The sequence below is a fragment of the Corvus hawaiiensis genome, chromosome 30 (genome assembly GCF_020740725.1).
Source record: "Corvus hawaiiensis isolate bCorHaw1 chromosome 30, bCorHaw1.pri.cur, whole genome shotgun sequence".
NCBI classification, from domain to species: domain Eukaryota; kingdom Metazoa; phylum Chordata; class Aves; order Passeriformes; family Corvidae; genus Corvus; species Corvus hawaiiensis.
This window is the reverse complement of record NC_063242.1, coordinates 20,301,561-20,319,028: the sequence shown is the minus strand read 5'-3', so window position 1 is coordinate 20,319,028 and position 17,468 is coordinate 20,301,561. Positions and strand designations below refer to the sequence as shown.

Below are 17,468 nucleotides of genomic sequence, written 5' to 3'. Positions count from 1 at the left end.
ATACTATTATATAATATATAAAGCCATCATAACACTCAGAAAGGCTTGATCAACACCTGGGTGGCTTTAGCATAACCTTTTTATGTGCATTTGCTACCAAAACATCTTGCTGTATATACACCTTGTGAGGCAGATGGTGTTAGCAAGAAAAAAATGAAAAAGTGCTAATTGAGAAATAAAATGCATAGTAACAGAACTCTTTGCTGGATTTACTTCCTGTATCCACTTTGTATTCATTATTGATTTGCACTAGTTATAAAATGCTAGCCAGAGGAATACCTTAAATGAGAAGCAAAGTTTTCATGGTATTGATTTTACAGTCAGTCTAGTTTAAAAGAGAATTCAAGTAATTTTGGACTTAGAAAGCAGAATGTTTTAAGTCGAAGATTCTGTAGATGACTCTTCGTTGAAAAGTTATTACAGCAGCCTGGGACATCTGCAAGGAATATTGGTTACATTTTTGGAAAAGATAGGAAGCAGAAGGAACTGATTGAATGTGGAAGAAACTATGTTCTTATGGGTACATTTCTTGTGTATGGTAAACTACTTAGGTTGAAAAAAATCACAAGTGTGGCCAATTTTTGACTTTTGGGAGGGGAGATGTAAGCATGATTTTTCTGAAACCTGAAACTTGCATGGAAATTCCTCTTCTTTTATGTTGAACAAATCTTTCACACCCGGGGAATAATGCGTAATAGTAGAATGAATACATTTTACAAGAACCAAGACATTGTAGCTTGGCCATCTCAGAAACTCTGTTTCTCAGATACTTTTGCTACACGTGGCCATCCCAGAGACTGTGTTTCTCAGATCCTTTTGCTGGGATTCCATCCCCTTGCCAGAAGAGTTTGGTGGAAAGTTGCCAAGCTCCCAGTCTCTATTTAATGAGCATTATATTATATGTTGCCTGTGGTAAGGGAAGGGAACTAATTTACAGGTGAACTCTACAGGACAATATCATGTTGACTCAGTCATTTGCAGGAGACCACTTGTCAAATCTGGTGCTGAGATTTTTTAATGACAGTTTCATTTATATGAACTTAGAAAAAAATCCATTAAAATTTCAGAGCTCTTTCACTTACAGGCAAATATGAAGCAAATACAAAGCTATGGAAAGAGTAGAGATGAGGCAGATGCAGATTCCTGTTCTTTTGTTGCTGCATAAAGGAACATAAAGATAGGAACATCCAATGTTAGCTAAAATATGAATGTATTCAGGGTGTCGCAGACCAGGATAAAGTGATTTCTGAGTTTGAGTACCTTTTGCAAATGTCTTGCCATCTGTTCACTCCCATGTAAGCTGAGACTGTTAGGTTTCAGTACCTTGACTGCTTACAGTAGTCAAGCTGTTACAGAGAAGGCAGGGCAATCTCAGGTTTTTTTGACATCTAACCTATTAAAGGGAAATAAAATTGCCTTCACATTCTGAAACAACGTCATGCTATAGCTGGATTTGTAGGATGTCTAGCTGTAGAAGACACTGTAGTTTTGTCATGAAAAAACGAAAGATACAAACAGCTGCCACAGAGCTTGTGCTTTCATCTTCTTTCCCTAAGGTAAAACATGAAAGGCAGTGTTGGTAACTAAGGAATTTTTTGTATCACATTTTATGGACTAGTTTTTTTTAAAATGATACCTGAAATTATGTTTTGGTTTGAGATTAAAAGTTTGTGGAGTAAGGTAGTGTGGAGGAGTGTCTACTGTCTTTAATTTGCAGCCTAGGTTATACATTAGGAGTAGCAAAAAGTTTTGTATCCTCAAGGTCTTTTGAGATAATGTTTAAACTGCGTCTGGTGTTAGAACACCTTTAGGATGGTGGTTCATTTGACTAAGCACATCTGAATTGTAGTGTTTGTCATGTTAAATTGACCCTACGGTATAGTTTCTAAGATAGCTCTCACAAGAATTAAAACCATCACTTAAAAAAACAAGCATTTTTTTTAAACATGTAGACCAACATCGAAAAGTTTTTGCTGAGGGTTGCTGCAGTGGTACATATTTTGTTAGTTTTGTAACAGTAGACACAGTGATGAGATTGCTGATGGTAGGTGTAGCATGGTGGGCTTTGCTGATACTCTAGATACAGATATCCAGTTGCTTCATCCATGCCAAGTGCACATTTTAAAATGCCTAAAGAACCGACCTCTGAGCAGCACAACCATCATAATTTGGAAGACTGAAGAAGCAATAGTTTGTACTGCTGCTTTTTGGTCTTACCCACCTGTTCCCATTGCTCTTTAGTCAGAACAGCAGAGTCACCAGTTCATTTGTGAGTGTGGTTCCTCACTTCTCTGCTTCTTCAGAAGGTTCAACCACATCAGCACTTACTCTTGTCCTCTCATAGCATTTCCCACCAGTATCTGAGATTCAGCGTAAGGGACAATGCCAAGGAGACATTTTTAAACCACTAAACTTTTCTGGAGCTCTTTCATCCTCTGCACTTCTGGTCTCAGATTTGTTAGCTTTATCTGGGACCTACTTTCAGTTTGTATTTCTGTTTCTTTCTATTTATCTTACCTGTGTGAAGACTAGGTTGTCAGTTTCTAAAAGTCCTTTCCTGTCAGGAGACTGCCACTGTGTCACTGTACTTACAAGAAGGTCAGGTAGTAGTCCATTTTTGCTTTAATCTACCTACCTTTTCTTCCCTGTACATGAGGCCTCTGTAGGAGATCCTGGCTGGAGCAGAAGTTACTTTTTTTCCTTAACTGCTCATTTCAAAGTTGTCTACACCTACTAAACAAAAATGTGTATTCTTGATAATGTAGGCTAGTTAAATTCTGTACTTCCACATTTTACAGAGATAATCGTAACACAGTATTTCTTTGGATGCATTTTGAACTCTGTACAAATCAGATACTTTGTCCTCTCTGGATTAAATAATTTTAGAAAATCACAAAAAAAGAGTTTCTATAGAGAGTTTTTGAAAGCAGTGAGCATTCTCTTGCAGCTCGCAGTTTTGAGGGCTTTGTATATGAGAGTCTTATCTCCAGGTCTGGAAGAGATCATGACTTCCACCAAATGTAGTTTGTTGTGACCTGATGAGAGATTCAAGAGCTGTGTTTCAGGGTGCTTGTAAAAATATGTGCGACAAATATTAGAAAGCATTATAGAATCATTGAATGGTTTGGGTTGGGGTTGGAAGGGACCTGAAACATTATGTAGTTCCAGTCTCCCTGCCTGTGCTACAGCTAGCTCAGGTTGCTCAGAGCCCCATCCATCCTGGTCTTGAACGCATCCAGGGATGGGACATCCACAACTTCTGTGGGCAGCCTGTTCCAGTGCCTCACCACCCTCAAAGTAAAGAATTTCTTCCTAATATCCGATCTGTACACACCTGCTTTCAATTTAAATCCATTGCCCCTTGTTCTGTCACTATCTGCCTGTATAAAAAGTCCATCTCCCTTGCTTTTATAAGGCCCCTTAAAATACTGGAAAGCCACAGTGAGGTCTTCCTGTACCCTTCTCTTACCCATGCTCTCTCAGCGTTTCCTTATAGCTCTATCCCTCTGATCATCCTTGTGGCCTTCCTCTAGACTCGCTCCGACAGGTCTGTGTCTTTCCTGTGCTGGGCACCCCAGAGCTGGATACAGCACTCTGGGTGGGCTCTCACCAGAGCAGAGTAGAGGGGCAGAATCACCTCCCTTAACCTCCTGGCCATGTTTTTCATGCAGCCCAGGATACAGTTGGTTTTTTGGGCTGCAGGCCCACATTGCCAGATCATACCCAGCTTTTCCTCAATGCAAACCCCCAAGATCTTGTCAGGGCTGCTGTCAGTGAGCTTCCCACTCTGTACTCACGTCTGGGTTTGCCCCGACCCAGGTGCTGCATCTTGCCCTTGGACTTGTTGAAATTCATGAAGTTCTCTTGGGCCCACTTCTCAAGTTTTTCCATATCCAAGTAGATAATGAATTAATAGTTATTAAGTTTTTTATTAAGTTTTGGGATTTTATGTCATATTAAGTATTACATGATGAATAAATGTAGCTTTCTCCTAGGCGAGATTTTTCAAATGGAGGAATAAATTCAAAGTCCTCTCATCCCTCAAAACTACTGCATAAAATGGTTATGTTCCATGAGGCAGTAGAGACCATGGTGGTTCTTTTAGGTATCTTCTTAATAGGAAGAACTAAACTGGAAGGAAGCCAGGCTGTCTGTTACGAACACAACACACAGCCTGATACAGGGTAGTGAATTCTCATTGTGGCTCTACAAAGCGTTAATGAAGTTCTAATTTAAAAAGCAAACAGAAAATCTCTACATTGCACCATGGGGACCCAACACATTTTATCACATTGTATTGTGACTAATATTAATATTGTTAATTAACAAGCTTTCTTGAGATCTAGGAATATTATGGCAACAAGTTTCTATTTTTTTTTCAAGGCTGCCTAATGTTTCTCAGTACCTCCAAACAGAGGAGCAGTGAAATGAAATAATCTAAATTATCTACTCGTTTAGAAGATCAAAAAAGGAAGTGTATTTTGCCAATAATTAAAATAAGTACATCTCAATTTAACCCTTTTTTTTTTTTTTTTACTTTAAAATTGGGACACAGAAACTTGCCATACTGAAGGATAGAAAGCATAACTGGATCTTCCTAAGAATGGCCAATATTTATTTTTAGAGGAGAATGAAGCTTAGGCCACTTTACTTCTCAGTAAGAGATCCCACGCAGGGGTTTAATGGGATTTAACTAATGCACTTTGAATTCATACCATTAATTAATTTTTCCTCACTTTCCCTCATAACTCCGCATAGACAGGATCTAAGTGACTACATATTCCTTTGCCTGTGTAAATCCAGTCACTTGACGGTATCTAGGTATTTTTCCAGTGCTGTAGTTTCACACAGGACTTTCTGCTTGTGCTCCAGCACCTAGTTACTTAAAAATACTAAATGGAGTGGCAAAATCTAAGCATACAGAAAGTAGGTGCTATCTTCCTTTTTCTCCTTGGATGGCACCTAGGAGTGGCTCTGCTAATTTGATGTTTGATACCATGATTTGTCTTAGTTTTTAGTGAGGCTGCTAGCTTCTTGTTGTCTTTGTAGTTTATAAAATAAATTATTTTTTAAAAAGGCAAAAAAAGCTTGGGGTTTCACCGTTATAGTATGTGTTAAGTGGTTTGAGTTAATATATTACAAAAATCTGTTGTTTAAAAAAGTTTAGCTCCTTGCCACAACTCTTTCCTCCTCATGTTTTTGATACTGGAATAACTCTTTTCTGAAGTGGTACTACAGAGGAGGCGCAGAGGCTGTTCTTTGTTAAATGTTATATCAATCTAACCTGCAATCTCATATAATGAAATGGTGTAATCATCGTTTTCATTGCTGTGTGGTGTCAGTAGGGTGCTCTTTAACTGTCTGTTTTCATTACTGAAATTTGCATTTCTCTAAGTACAGCCTTAATCAGATTTTCTCAGTTGATGAAACATGGACAGTACTTTATCTCTCCTGATCTCTTCCTGTGGTTCATGGAAACTTGGTGCAACTTGGTATGAAAGAAGATTTTTTTGTTAAGGCTGTTTAGGACTGTTCAGTGTCAGGCAGAGCCTGTGTTCTGTGGGCCTTCTGCATATGCCTTCTGTGTGTGCCTATCTGGTTCACATGGTTTGTCTTTACAGGCTAAGTAAAATTGTTGATTTTGTGATAACAGCTTAGTGGTTTGTTGATGGAATATAACAGCAACTATGTGTGTATTGAAACTATGCTCTGAGGAGATCACAAATGTTAAATAATCTTTTTATGACTTACCAAGGTTTCACCATCAGGTTTTCACCTACACCTTTTTTGAAGATATTTTTTAGAGCAAAAATTGGTGAAACTGTTCCAGTTATCTTTGTGTATGTGTAAACTAGTATCTGTGGTTTTGAAGAAAAATCATCTAAAAAGCAACCTTGTTTAGGCTGACTTCTCTTTTGTAGTTTGGTTACTGAATTGTTCACCTACATTTGCATAAGTCCAGAAACAACAAACTCTTATCAGAGCACTGGATATACAGAGCCTTTTTTGGTCCGTTTTTAAAGGTTGGGTTTTCCATGTTCTTTTGGCAAGGTTTAATCACAAATAATTTTTGCATATTTGACATTTTTGCTGCTTCTCCTTTTGCAGGTCCAATGATGCACCAGCAGCCTCCCTCCCAGCAATACAACATGCCACAGGCAGGTAGCCAGCATTACCAGGGGCAGCAGCCACCGATGGGAATGATGGGCCAAGTTAACCAAGGAAATCACATGATGGGGCAGAGACAGATTCCTCCATACAGGCCACCACAGCAAGGTAGGAATTCACTTCAGTATTTTTACACTGATTTTAAATAACCATGTTTAAAACCATTTTACATCACTTTCTTGCTTACACCAAATTTCTGTCAAGTAATTTGGTGTGACAGGCTTTGTTTGTACACTCTTTTTGTTATCCTTTTTAAGGGTGGTTCTTGCAGCAAGAGATTACTGCTGTCACCATGAAATGTGAAGACAAGTTTGTTTTCTTTTTCCTTTGGTTCTTTCTGAGATTATGCATTCTGAAATTATGCATCTCAGATATGCTGATGCAGAATTCTGTTTTGATATTTAAATGATAGGTACAGAAAAGGAACAGAGTACCTACTTGGTTCTGAATTCATTCAATTACAAACAAAGGAACAAAGTTCCACAATATTGAGTCTCTTTTTTCTTTTTAGTCCTTTTCAACAAGGAATGATTTCATTTTTAACACCTTTAACACCTTGGTCTGTTATACACATATTCCTAAAATAAGCTCAAAACTTAAGTTTGATGTATATAGTCTCAGTCTAGTGCAGCCAAACAACTGTGTATTTGTATACGTAGATAGATACTTATTTTTTTAACTAAACCAGATTACATATGTTGTCTGTAATGCAACAGTATGGGTGGGGAATACATTTGAGAAATATTTCTCATACTAAATTCAGAAATTAGCAGGCTTTATAATAGAGAAAACAAGTTATTTACGTATTGACTGGTTGTGGTTTTTCAGGCCCACCACAGCAGTACTCAGGCCAGGAAGACTATTATGGGGACCAATACAGTCATGGTGGACAAGGTCCTCCAGAAGGCATGAACCAGCAATATTACCCTGATGGTAATCTCTCATAAATGTTAACTTTCCCATTTTCTATACCTGCCCAATACTAATGTAGTCATATGCCCAAAATTAGGGGATGAGGCAAGAATAGTAATTGGATATCATACCTCACATTTACAAAACCTTCCAAATTCAGAATTGTTACTACAGTTTAAGTTACTATGACAAATTTACAACTTAAAGCATGTAATTTGTATTATTCCCATTTGAAACTCTTTAACAGTTTTAGTATTTCAAAATGAATGGAAATAATTGGTTTCTCTAAAAGAATGGAGAGTTCCTTAGCATATCTAGTATAATTGAGATGAATTTAAACAGTCATAACTTTATTATCAATAAGAGAGGGGGCGATATCCTTTTATTAAAAATTTTACTGAACTGAAAAAACTTGCTAAAAGGATGTGGGTTTTTTCTGTAAAGACTCTATTTTTTTAAACTTAGTGTTTAGTTTTCATGTAAGTCGCACAAATGTGTTATTGCTGACATGGTATGGGCTTTCAGTTTAACATTTATATAGGAATAAAATGGTCCCTGCCCTGAGGATATTGGAAATGTGAATCCTCTTTAGATGTCCCCTCAGTGCTTTCAAGACAAGACTGAAACTTTGAATTTCATAAATTTGTCCTCCTGCCTCTTGGAATATGGAGTGCTGAAGGCTATTGAATTGTCTTATAAGTTAGAGAAGTTGAAATTAACTTGTTTTCAGGCTGAGCAGAGACTGGGAGACCAAAGATGCTGACTCCTGACTACTGTGATAACCATGTGTGCAACTTAATGGTATCTTATGAAGTTCAAGAAATGGGGTAGATGTTAATGTTTGAAAAAATGTATACCAAGCAAAGCTGTGTAATTGCCAAAGCAACTACTCATTGCAAATAAAGGGATACCAGTCAGTTGTTTGAATTTAATTTCTATTAAATTGATTTTAAGATACATCAAGCCACATCTGTATAAGCTTACATGTGTTAGTTTCTGGAGATGTATGTGCAGAGTTATTTTACAAGTTGCATTAACTGGTAATTATTCAGCTTTCATTTTGGAACATTTATGTACACACATGAACACTAAACTGTTACAGGCAATTTACTCTAGTAAGGGCAGTTTGATGTTACCATCAACAGCTCTCTGGCAGCACAGATTACTTCTAAGATCTATTCCTTGTAAAGAGTCATCTTTATCATTACCTCATTATTACTCCTATGTAGAATACAAAGAGCATATGTTTTAAGGCTTGTTTTAATGGTTATGTATGTATGTAAGATTCAGTCAATGATGTATTGTACAGTTGCAGACCTGATAACAAAATCACTGAGTTTTAGAACTGTTTCCTCCTTTCCTTACTTTTATTTAAAAATTTTATTCCAAATTTCTATGATTTAATTTTGAATGTAAACAAAATTTTGGCACGTATTCTTGACCAAGTTAGCAACCAGATATATTTTGATCATCTGTAAGACAAAATATATGTGTGCTAAAACCAACAACAGGTGGGGTGCTTACTGCATATATTGGTTTCTTAATCCGAGATGCCTGTAGTCTCTGAATAGAAAGGTTTGGTTATAATGAATCTGCTCAGGACTGGAATGTAAGAGGAAAAGTTTTCTTAAGACCTTACATAGGAATTCTGTTTGTAGGGAAAACCTTGAGAGTGTTATATTTCTGTCATTTAAAAACCGAATTTAATGTAGATGATGGTTCATAACTTCATTGAACTTTATTTGTTATATTTCACACTGCTTTTAGCATATGCTTTTGAATTGGAGATCAGCAGAACAGGTGTTAGACAAAGTATGATAATTGCTTTCTTTGTTCATTCTAATTTAATTCAGGTTATTTACATGTGAAAGGCCTAAATGCTTTCATTTTTTTCTGAGTGAAAGATGAAGTACTTCCCCCCCCCACTCCCCCAACAAGGATTATCAGAAGGTTAAGACCATCCCTTGCTGTGATGTTTCTAGAACTACTGCATTAAGCCTTTTTTTTCCCCTGTCACATGTTAATTCAATATGAAAGGAAATCATATTAATAAGTCTTTGGCTAATACAATTGAAAATTCTTTTTCATGTATATCCAGTTGAAATTTTTTTTTCATTTTTCTGAGAAATGAAATATTTTTAGGGTTTTCACTCAGAGGCCATTAACGTTTCTTCCTGTCTCTTGTCGAATTGATGTAGGTCATAATGATTACGGTTATCAGCAACCGTCGTATCCTGAACAAGGCTACGATAGGCCTTATGAGGATTCCTCACAACATTACTACGAAGGAGGTATCTATATACCTTCACACACATACGCACAGACATTCCCTTTCCTCCCCCACCCTCAACGGGAACAGAAATTCTTGCACAACACAACTTATACCCATGCAAAGCTCTTGTAGAATACTAGTTGCTGGCTGTCTTGGAAATGGCAGGGAACTTGAAGCCTTCAGAATAATTTCTTGCAAACACCTAAAATATATAACCACGACTTGCCATTCTAACAACAGTAAAATGACTAAAACACTCTAGAGATTTTTTTTTTTACGTCAATGGAAATTTTTATTTAAACGTAAATTTGTTGGTTCAGTTGTATATCTTTTTGTGTGTGTATATATATTTTGTATAATTATAGTGCCGTTAGGAAACAGCTTGCTGATCTTGTGTAGCTAGTCTGTGCTCTTGTAGCTGTCCTTAATTTTGTCTTTTTTTTTTATTTTATTTAGCATAGTCATGATCTTATGACTGTGATGTTCCAGTAAATGTAATGCTCGTTTGGCAGAGATGCTGAAAATGCTGCAGTTCAACTTTGCAAAATTGGCTTTAACTGCAGTTTGTTTGTCCGAGTTCCTTCTGTTTGGTTTGAGTTTTCTTTGTTTTGTTCAGTTTTTGAAATCAAGATTGCATTTTCATTTTGTTCTTGTGTTGTTGGCTGTGCATCTTAGAAGGAAAAGAAAATAAAATAGGTGTCTTTATGAGTTTCTGCTTTCTTGCAATGATCTTACAGGAAACTCGCAATACGGTCAGCAGCAAGATGCATATCAAGGACCACCCCAACAGCAGGGTTATCCACCACAACAGCAGCAATATCCCGGCCAACAAGGCTATCCAGGACAACAGCAGGGTTATGGTAAGAGCCTGAGGACACAGACAGCTGTCGCAGAAAGGACTAAGAGAGACAGACCCTTGTTGTGTGTTATTCCATCCCTGTTTGACTGTGTCCAGAGGCCAGGCCTGCACAGAACAGCTCTGTGCCTGCAATTTCACTGGGCCAAAACAAGAAAATGTGGAGGGTGGCATCTTTTGGATATTAGATCTGTTGGCAGTCTAGGAGAGTGTGGTAGCACAGAAAACCAAGGGTGACTAAACAGCCTTATAATGGGTGTCTGTAATTTAGAAGGACCCAGAAAGATTCTGCTCTTTTCTGTTTTCTATAGGTGAACGCACTCACAAAGATGGCAACCCCGTTCATCTCTTGATTTGCCAATTAAGACAGTCTTTTAAAAACTAGTTTAAAACTTCATTCAACATATATGAATCATTCTTTTCAAATTCTTGTGCTGATCAGTAGAGAAATGACTGTAAGCATTGACAATGCAGCTTTAAAGAGACTGTGCCTTATAAATCTGCGCTAGTAGTCCAAACCTTCTGACACACAGCAGGAATGAGAAATGAGAATGAGAAATCCTCTGCCACAAGTCCCTGGATTCAAGGAAAACCTCCCAAAAAGGAAACTTAAAGTAGTAGTATGTAATTTTTGTGCATTAATTCTAAAAAACTTTGTGTCAGAAGAGCATACTGAAATGACTGCTCTATAAGTTCTACCTGCTTGCATACTGTAAAGCCATACATATTTATCACAGAAGAAGGAAGCTCTGAAATTCCATGTATTCTAGCTTTTAGCTTTTTTGCAGGCTTAAATGCTAAAGCTTTCAGCATTGTGTGTATGTGAGGAAATGCATGGGTAATTTGCCGTGTAGATAAATGCCAGATTCACATGAAATCCAGTTATGTTGAGACAGAGTTAAGTTTTAAGAGGATCCACTGACATTTACCAAGTGTTCTGCTTCTGGAGGTTATGGATGAATTGATAGTTCTAAGGTAATACTTGTACCTACATTCTACGAAACATAATATAGGAACAGACTGAAGATCAGAGTGGAGGTCCATGTTGATCGCTTCTCTGAACTTTGTAAGTAAAGAAATAAAATCTGATTTATTCTGAAAGTTTAGGTTAAGAAATACAAGAAGAAAAGGGATTAGGAAATCTTTTGGAGCCACTTACCCAACATAATTCATAAAACAGAATAACATACTTTTCAATTTCTGGTTTCTAACAGAAATTGTTATTGAAGTTCCATTTTTTTCTTTGAAATGTCAGTGAATATATAGAATTCAGCAATAAAGAATTACCATGAATAAATAAACCCATGTTCATTTGTCAGATGAACACAGCACTTGTAAGATGTCGTATTCTTGCTCAATTTAATACTTAATTGCTTTCTAATCTGCAAAAATAAATCAATCTCTCAGTCATTACTATCAATCTTTAAGGTTTTGTTTTCACTGTGGAAGACTGAAACTGCATAGTTCAAGGGAATTTGAGGCCTGAGGAGAATGGTAATAGCTTATAGAGCTTTTCTTCTCCAGGTCATCTTTTTCACTGTCTTACAGATCAAGCATTACTGACGGAGTTACCAGCTGATGTCATCTTAATGTCCAATGCCTGTAGCTAAAAGTAGCTCTCTGTAGCACTGAATCACAGTTGCTAAAACACATCTGTTTCTTCTGAGGGGAGGGAAAAAAAGGGTTGGTTTGTTTTAAAGAAAGTACTTCTGAAGAGCTGCAAATCTTCAGCTCTGAAAAACAGAGACCCCGTTTTTAAGCGGTGGTCCACTGCAAAGGATTCCTAGGGAGTGCCACTGCAATACAGAGTACTCCATCTCTCCCAGTGCTGGGGGGGATGAGGATAATTTTGTTTGGAACATGGCTGCACTGCCTGATGGCGGTAACGTGCAGCTTCCAGTGGTAGACAAGTCAAGTCCCTGTGAATAGTAACAGAGAGTTGTACTTGCAAAAGAATGACTTCTTTAATAGATGAAAAAAGACTGGAGTCAAAGTTCTGGGGTTTTTCCTAGCCATTTTCTGGAAAGTTAATATTACCAGAGGAGTATGGAATAGAGGGTGCTTTTTTCCATCTCACAATAGTTTTTACTGCTTGGCACATCTCAAAATTTTACATGTGTAACTTGCTTGCCTGACACCCCATCCATGATTGCCTGCTGTGGTGTGAGACTTCACTTTCTGGCAGCACAGTACTGCTGGTCTCTTCAAAAGGTCCAAATGTTAAACATAGCTGATCATCTGCTGCTCCTGGCATTAGAAAATTCTGGAACTGAAGGAGCATACATCAGGAGACTGCCTTCCTAAATCCTGGAAAGGGCTCATGTTTATAGTTTCTTGCCTTGTTCTTCTCTGTCCTGTGTATGTGGAACTACAGGCATTGATATAAAATAATGAATATATAAATAAAAGTAAATGTTTCTGTGGTTGGAGCACAGGCCCTGCTTTCCAGGGGGACAGGGGGGCTGCTCAAAACACCTAATTGCACAGTAGTAATATTTAACCCTGGTTAGCTGTAAAAATCAGTGCTTTTACTCTTCTCTTCTTTCCAACATCTTAAGCAGTCTTCTTTTTTCTTTTTTTTTTCATTTAACGATCCCCAGGCCCCTCTCAGAGTGGTCCAGGGCCTCAGTATCCCAATTATCCACAAGGACAAGGACAGCAGTATGGGGGATACAGACCCACACAGCCTGGGCCACCACAGCCACCACAGCAGAGGCCTTATGGATATGACCAGGTATTCTTTTGTTTGATGAGAAAGTTGTGATTCTTATACACTCAGTTGATAACCTTAGACTCTGGACATTTAAACTAAGGAATTTGAGGACATGGTCTTTCAGGTATGTACATACAATTCTCATGGAGTTCATTTCTTGGTGAGTTACCAAGAATCACTTGTAAGGAATTGTGATAAGTCACTCTCCGAGTTTGCTGAGTTTTAATGCAATTTGGCAAAGTGAGGGCTTCCCAGCAGTATTTTTAGACCTTAAAAATTAAGGTGATGTGTTTCATAGCCTGATGGTGAATGACTAATATGAAAGATGAGGCCTCTAAATCTCATGGTGAATCATTTTTCATTACTGCTTTGCAATAGAAATGGTTGAATTTATTTTCCACAGACACAAATCCTAATCCTAATCTTTCTCTTCAGTTGCAAAAGCACCTCAGGTGTGCAGCTGAAGTCCTTCAGCTGCAGAGTTTATGGGGAGACATGAAACCAGGTTTTGCAGTATAAGGGGGCAGTGAACATAAGAAAGAAGTGACCTGAAAATCAACTGCTTCATTCTTATCAGTGCTAAGACAAGTTTAAAACAAACAATTACCACCAAAACTTGAGGCCGGAGTTGTAGTGAAGCGCTCTTGTAAAAACAGATGTCTTAGAATTAAAGGATGAAACAGGTTTTTTTCCTTTAAAAGATACTAACATATAAAAATCCAAACTTTCCACTATGAATCATTCAGAAATGTCATTAAAATGTACACAGTTACTTTCCTTGGTATAAACAACATAAAGATTAACTAAATGATGAAGTTCTGATGTCTAAAAAAAATGCTGATATGTCAGTAGAAGGTAGGTAGAACTTTCAATAAAAACTTTTCTGAAGAGGTGAGAATTGCCCACGATTTTAAAGAACAGTTGGCTTTCTTTCTGCAGAAATCAGAAAAGACAAGGAAGAAGGAACAAACCCTTTCAGTATGGTAGTTCAGAGATGCAGTTTCTTTTAATTATTTAACAGATAAACCAAATGTTTATGCACTGACCCAGTAGCTTCCTCTGAAAACAATAACCTACAGGAAAATTTTTTCCTGTGGCTAGTATAGGGTCAAGGAAACTTAGTCACAGTTTGCCGGGTTTTTTCCAGCTTTCCTTGCAGTAGAAGTGGATAGCCCTCTCTGTTGATAGGCTGTGCTCCTCCAGTTTGTGCAGTCTTAAGTTCCACTGGGAAACTCGATTATAGAAGAACTCTCATATTGGCCATTCCCATAGGTATTGCGCTGCTTAAATTCTCATCTGGCAGCTGTTGTGAAACTCTTCTTCATGACTGATTGTTGTATTATAATGGTACATAACTGACATTGCAGCATCAAACTCAAATGTAAAATCCTGCCTTGTTGTGGTGGTACTTAACATGGAGTGGTGGCAGGATCACAGTTTGGAGCATGTTCACTTCCTAGCACAGTCCTTCTTTCTGCAAGCTTTGAACCCCATGGTGAAGGATCATGGCAAGCTTGTAGCATTGATGCTTTCACCTCTGCCCACCTCTGCAGTGCATGACATTCTGTTAAAAGAAATAGAGAATATCAATAAGGGTGATAATTCTGTGTATCAGATCTATGGAATAATTGCTTCCCGTAGGATATGCGGACTAGTTCTTCGTGTTCACCGGGATGTGCCTTGGTTTTGAAATACATGTGCCATTATTCTGTAATGCTTGGTAGATTAATAATTTTAGGTATCTCTGTGTCATGGTTAGTTTCCTAAATTACTTTGAATTTAGGTGACCTTGACTTTTTGAAATAATTTTCAAAGTTTAAGTGGGAAGTAATCCCCATCTTTTATTTTTTGATGATGTTCTGCTAATTTCACAGCAGTCTATTGAATTTAAAGGTATACTCTTTTGATCAAATTAGGTTCCTGGCCCTAAATTCATGTCATTGGTCTTACTTCTACATTAAAGCATAAAGTATTTTTAGTGAGATGAAACTACACCAGTTCCTCATATCAGTGTATCATTTACTTTTATTTGTTTCCACCTTTTAACATACAGTTTTATTTGGATGGTCTTCCAATTACAGCTTTTAATACTGGAAAATATGTCTTGTGGTCTGATTATGTATTTTGAATTTTTTTTTTTAGGGTCAATATGGAAATTATCAACAGTGAAAAAATACTCACATTCCGGTAGGCAAAATCTGTTAGCAGCCATATTGTCTCCTCAGCACTGTGGACATCTTCCCGAGATGAGAACCTCCCATTCCATCTAGATTTTGGAAAAATCTTGAGGCTGTTTTACGGTATACAGTCTTTATGGGTTAATTGTTAAAGACTGTAGATTCTCAGAAACTAGTTTCACATCTCTACTCTAGATGGCAATATTGGACAGAAAATCTGTGACATAACAATTTGCAGTGAGTTGAGAATTGTATGTCAAATAGACTGTTACAGACTGAGAGGTGCAAACAGCTTTGTATGTTTATGAAGGTTATGGGAATTTAATATTTTTTCCACAGATTTTTTTTGTAGGGGAAAAGGGGAAATGCACACTTTTTACAGCAGCAATATTTTGTATATTATGTTTTTCATGTGGTGAATATGCAAGACAGTACACTACTCGCTGGGCAGGATAACAAATCTACTGTTAAAAATGGGTTAGAGGCATGGTAAGTGCTTGATTGTATTAGTCTCGAAATGGTGTACAGTAAAGATAACAGTGAAAAAGATGGAGAGCATTCTGTGTCACTGATGGGTTCACGTACAAAGATTGAGAATCCCAGTTATCTAAATGGGAACATAATTAAGGACAGTGTAATATAGTCTTGTGCAAAGATGAATTTTTTAAGCTTTCCAATTTTTCTGAGTGAAGCGGTTTTGTAAAAATTGTTTCTAACATAGTTTGACAATTTTCTGCAACATTTTTTGGGTAACAAGATAAACCTTTGGGTTTTATTTCTCAAGTGTTTTTGTCAGAGCTTTGCAAAAGCAAGCTGTAATCCTTCTTAATAATTGCAATAACAAAGAAAATGACAAGTGTTAATTTTACTTGGCTTGAATATGCAATGAACTTGAAAAAGAATATGGAGAACAGGACTGTATTGTATAAGTGTATTTTAACCTTTAGTTGAATAATTTGTATGTATCAAAATAGCCTAGAGGACTTTGTAAAACCTATCTAAACTTTTGTCGTGGTTTAGGAATGGTATTCCCCAATTTTAGTCTTCCCACTGACACGCTCCGAACCACGCGCTGCTCGCTTGCTCCCCACTCTCCTTCCCCTTCCCTTGTGGCAGGCTGGAGAGGAGAATTGGAGGCACAAAAGGTAGAGATCATGGCTTGGGAGAAAATTTACTGGAAGCAGCAATGGAATTGGAAAATGAAAGTAACAGCAGCAATGCCAGTGCCAGAGGGTGCAAGAAAGAGGCAAAGGATTCACGTGCAGTTGATTGCTCACCATGCAGAGCCCGTTTCCACCCGAGGATACACAGCCTGGAAGGGTCCCTGGAAGAGAAGGTGTCCCCTCCTGGCTACTGCAGAAATTAACCCCATCCTGGCCAGAACCAGGAGAGCTTTCCTGACTGGGAGTTAGTAACTTTAGAAAGGGGGCATTTTTGTTTGCGTCCATCTTTGTTACTGTTTTACATGAGACCAGGGGGATGCTTTGTAACATCAAGTATAAAATCTGTTGGTGAGGCAAATGCCAAATTTTGTTTTGAACTGCATTAATGCATAGAGCGTTGCATGTGGGAGAGTGAGAAGGCAGCACCTTGATCAATAACAATAGTACACAAAAAAAATTGGTTTTGAAACTGAAGCCCTGCAACTGTGTATCAGATAAAGAAATGGATATTGTTTCTGCAGAAATATATGCATTCAAGAATCCCTGGCAATTTTTATGAATGGTAAAACTTAAAATTAAACAAGGAGTAAATAATATTTTGGTTCTTTCAGTTGGCAATCAGTGTTCAGGGGGAAGAAGAAAAGCTGATGTCCATAGCATATATGACATTATACATGAAAGACAAGATTTTCAATCTGTGCATTCTTTTTAAAGGGAAAACAGTTTTCTTAAAGTCTAGAAACTACACATCAAGGTTTGAACAGATAAGGCATAAGGAACATTATTATGAATTAAAAGCTTGTAGGTTCTGTGCCAATTTTCCACCACTGTGTACTTCATTGCTATTTAAAACTGTACTCCATCAATTCTAACGGAAGAATAAATTATTTGTGATTTTAATTTTCTCATTTGTTTCTTTAAATTAGATCCCTATCACTCTGATGTCTCATCTGGAGACTCTGCTGTGGGTTTTGATTTTAAAGACGTTTGGCCAGAATAACCAAACCGTATTTGCAGTCTAGGACTTTATCAAAATTCTCTTGCCATAGCCAAGTTAATTAGAATTAACTGTTCAGTAATCAGCATGTTGTGTAGGTTGTTTGTTAAGAAATTCTTCCTCTGAAAATGAAGGTCCATGAGGCTATAATCAAGATGACTGAATTAGATAAATGAGTTGACGAGGCAAAAATGTGTTGAACCCAACCTG

General features: G+C 37.4%; 1 protein-coding gene across 4 annotated transcripts in view; it reads left to right on the top strand.

Moving 5' to 3' along the window:
* The window catches only part of SS18 (SS18 subunit of BAF chromatin remodeling complex), a 49,835-nt gene extending 32,674 nt beyond the window's left edge, over positions 1–17,161 (top strand). For 2 of the 4 annotated variants that reach the window (XM_048289386.1, XM_048289387.1), the window contains exons 6-11: positions 6,109–6,276; positions 6,997–7,101; positions 9,279–9,371; positions 10,090–10,212; positions 12,809–12,942; positions 15,064–17,161. In XM_048289386.1, the coding sequence (XP_048145343.1) occupies positions 6,109–6,276; positions 6,997–7,101; positions 9,279–9,371; positions 10,090–10,212; positions 12,809–12,942; positions 15,064–15,090 (650 nt within the window). In that variant the 3' untranslated portion in view covers positions 15,091–17,161. The remainder of the gene's footprint in view (positions 1–6,108; positions 6,277–6,996; positions 7,102–9,278; positions 9,372–10,089; positions 10,213–12,808; positions 12,943–15,063) is intronic. The other 2 variants (XM_048289388.1, XM_048289389.1) reach the window with 2 other exon arrangements.
* The last annotated feature ends 307 nt before the right edge of the window (positions 17,162–17,468 follow it).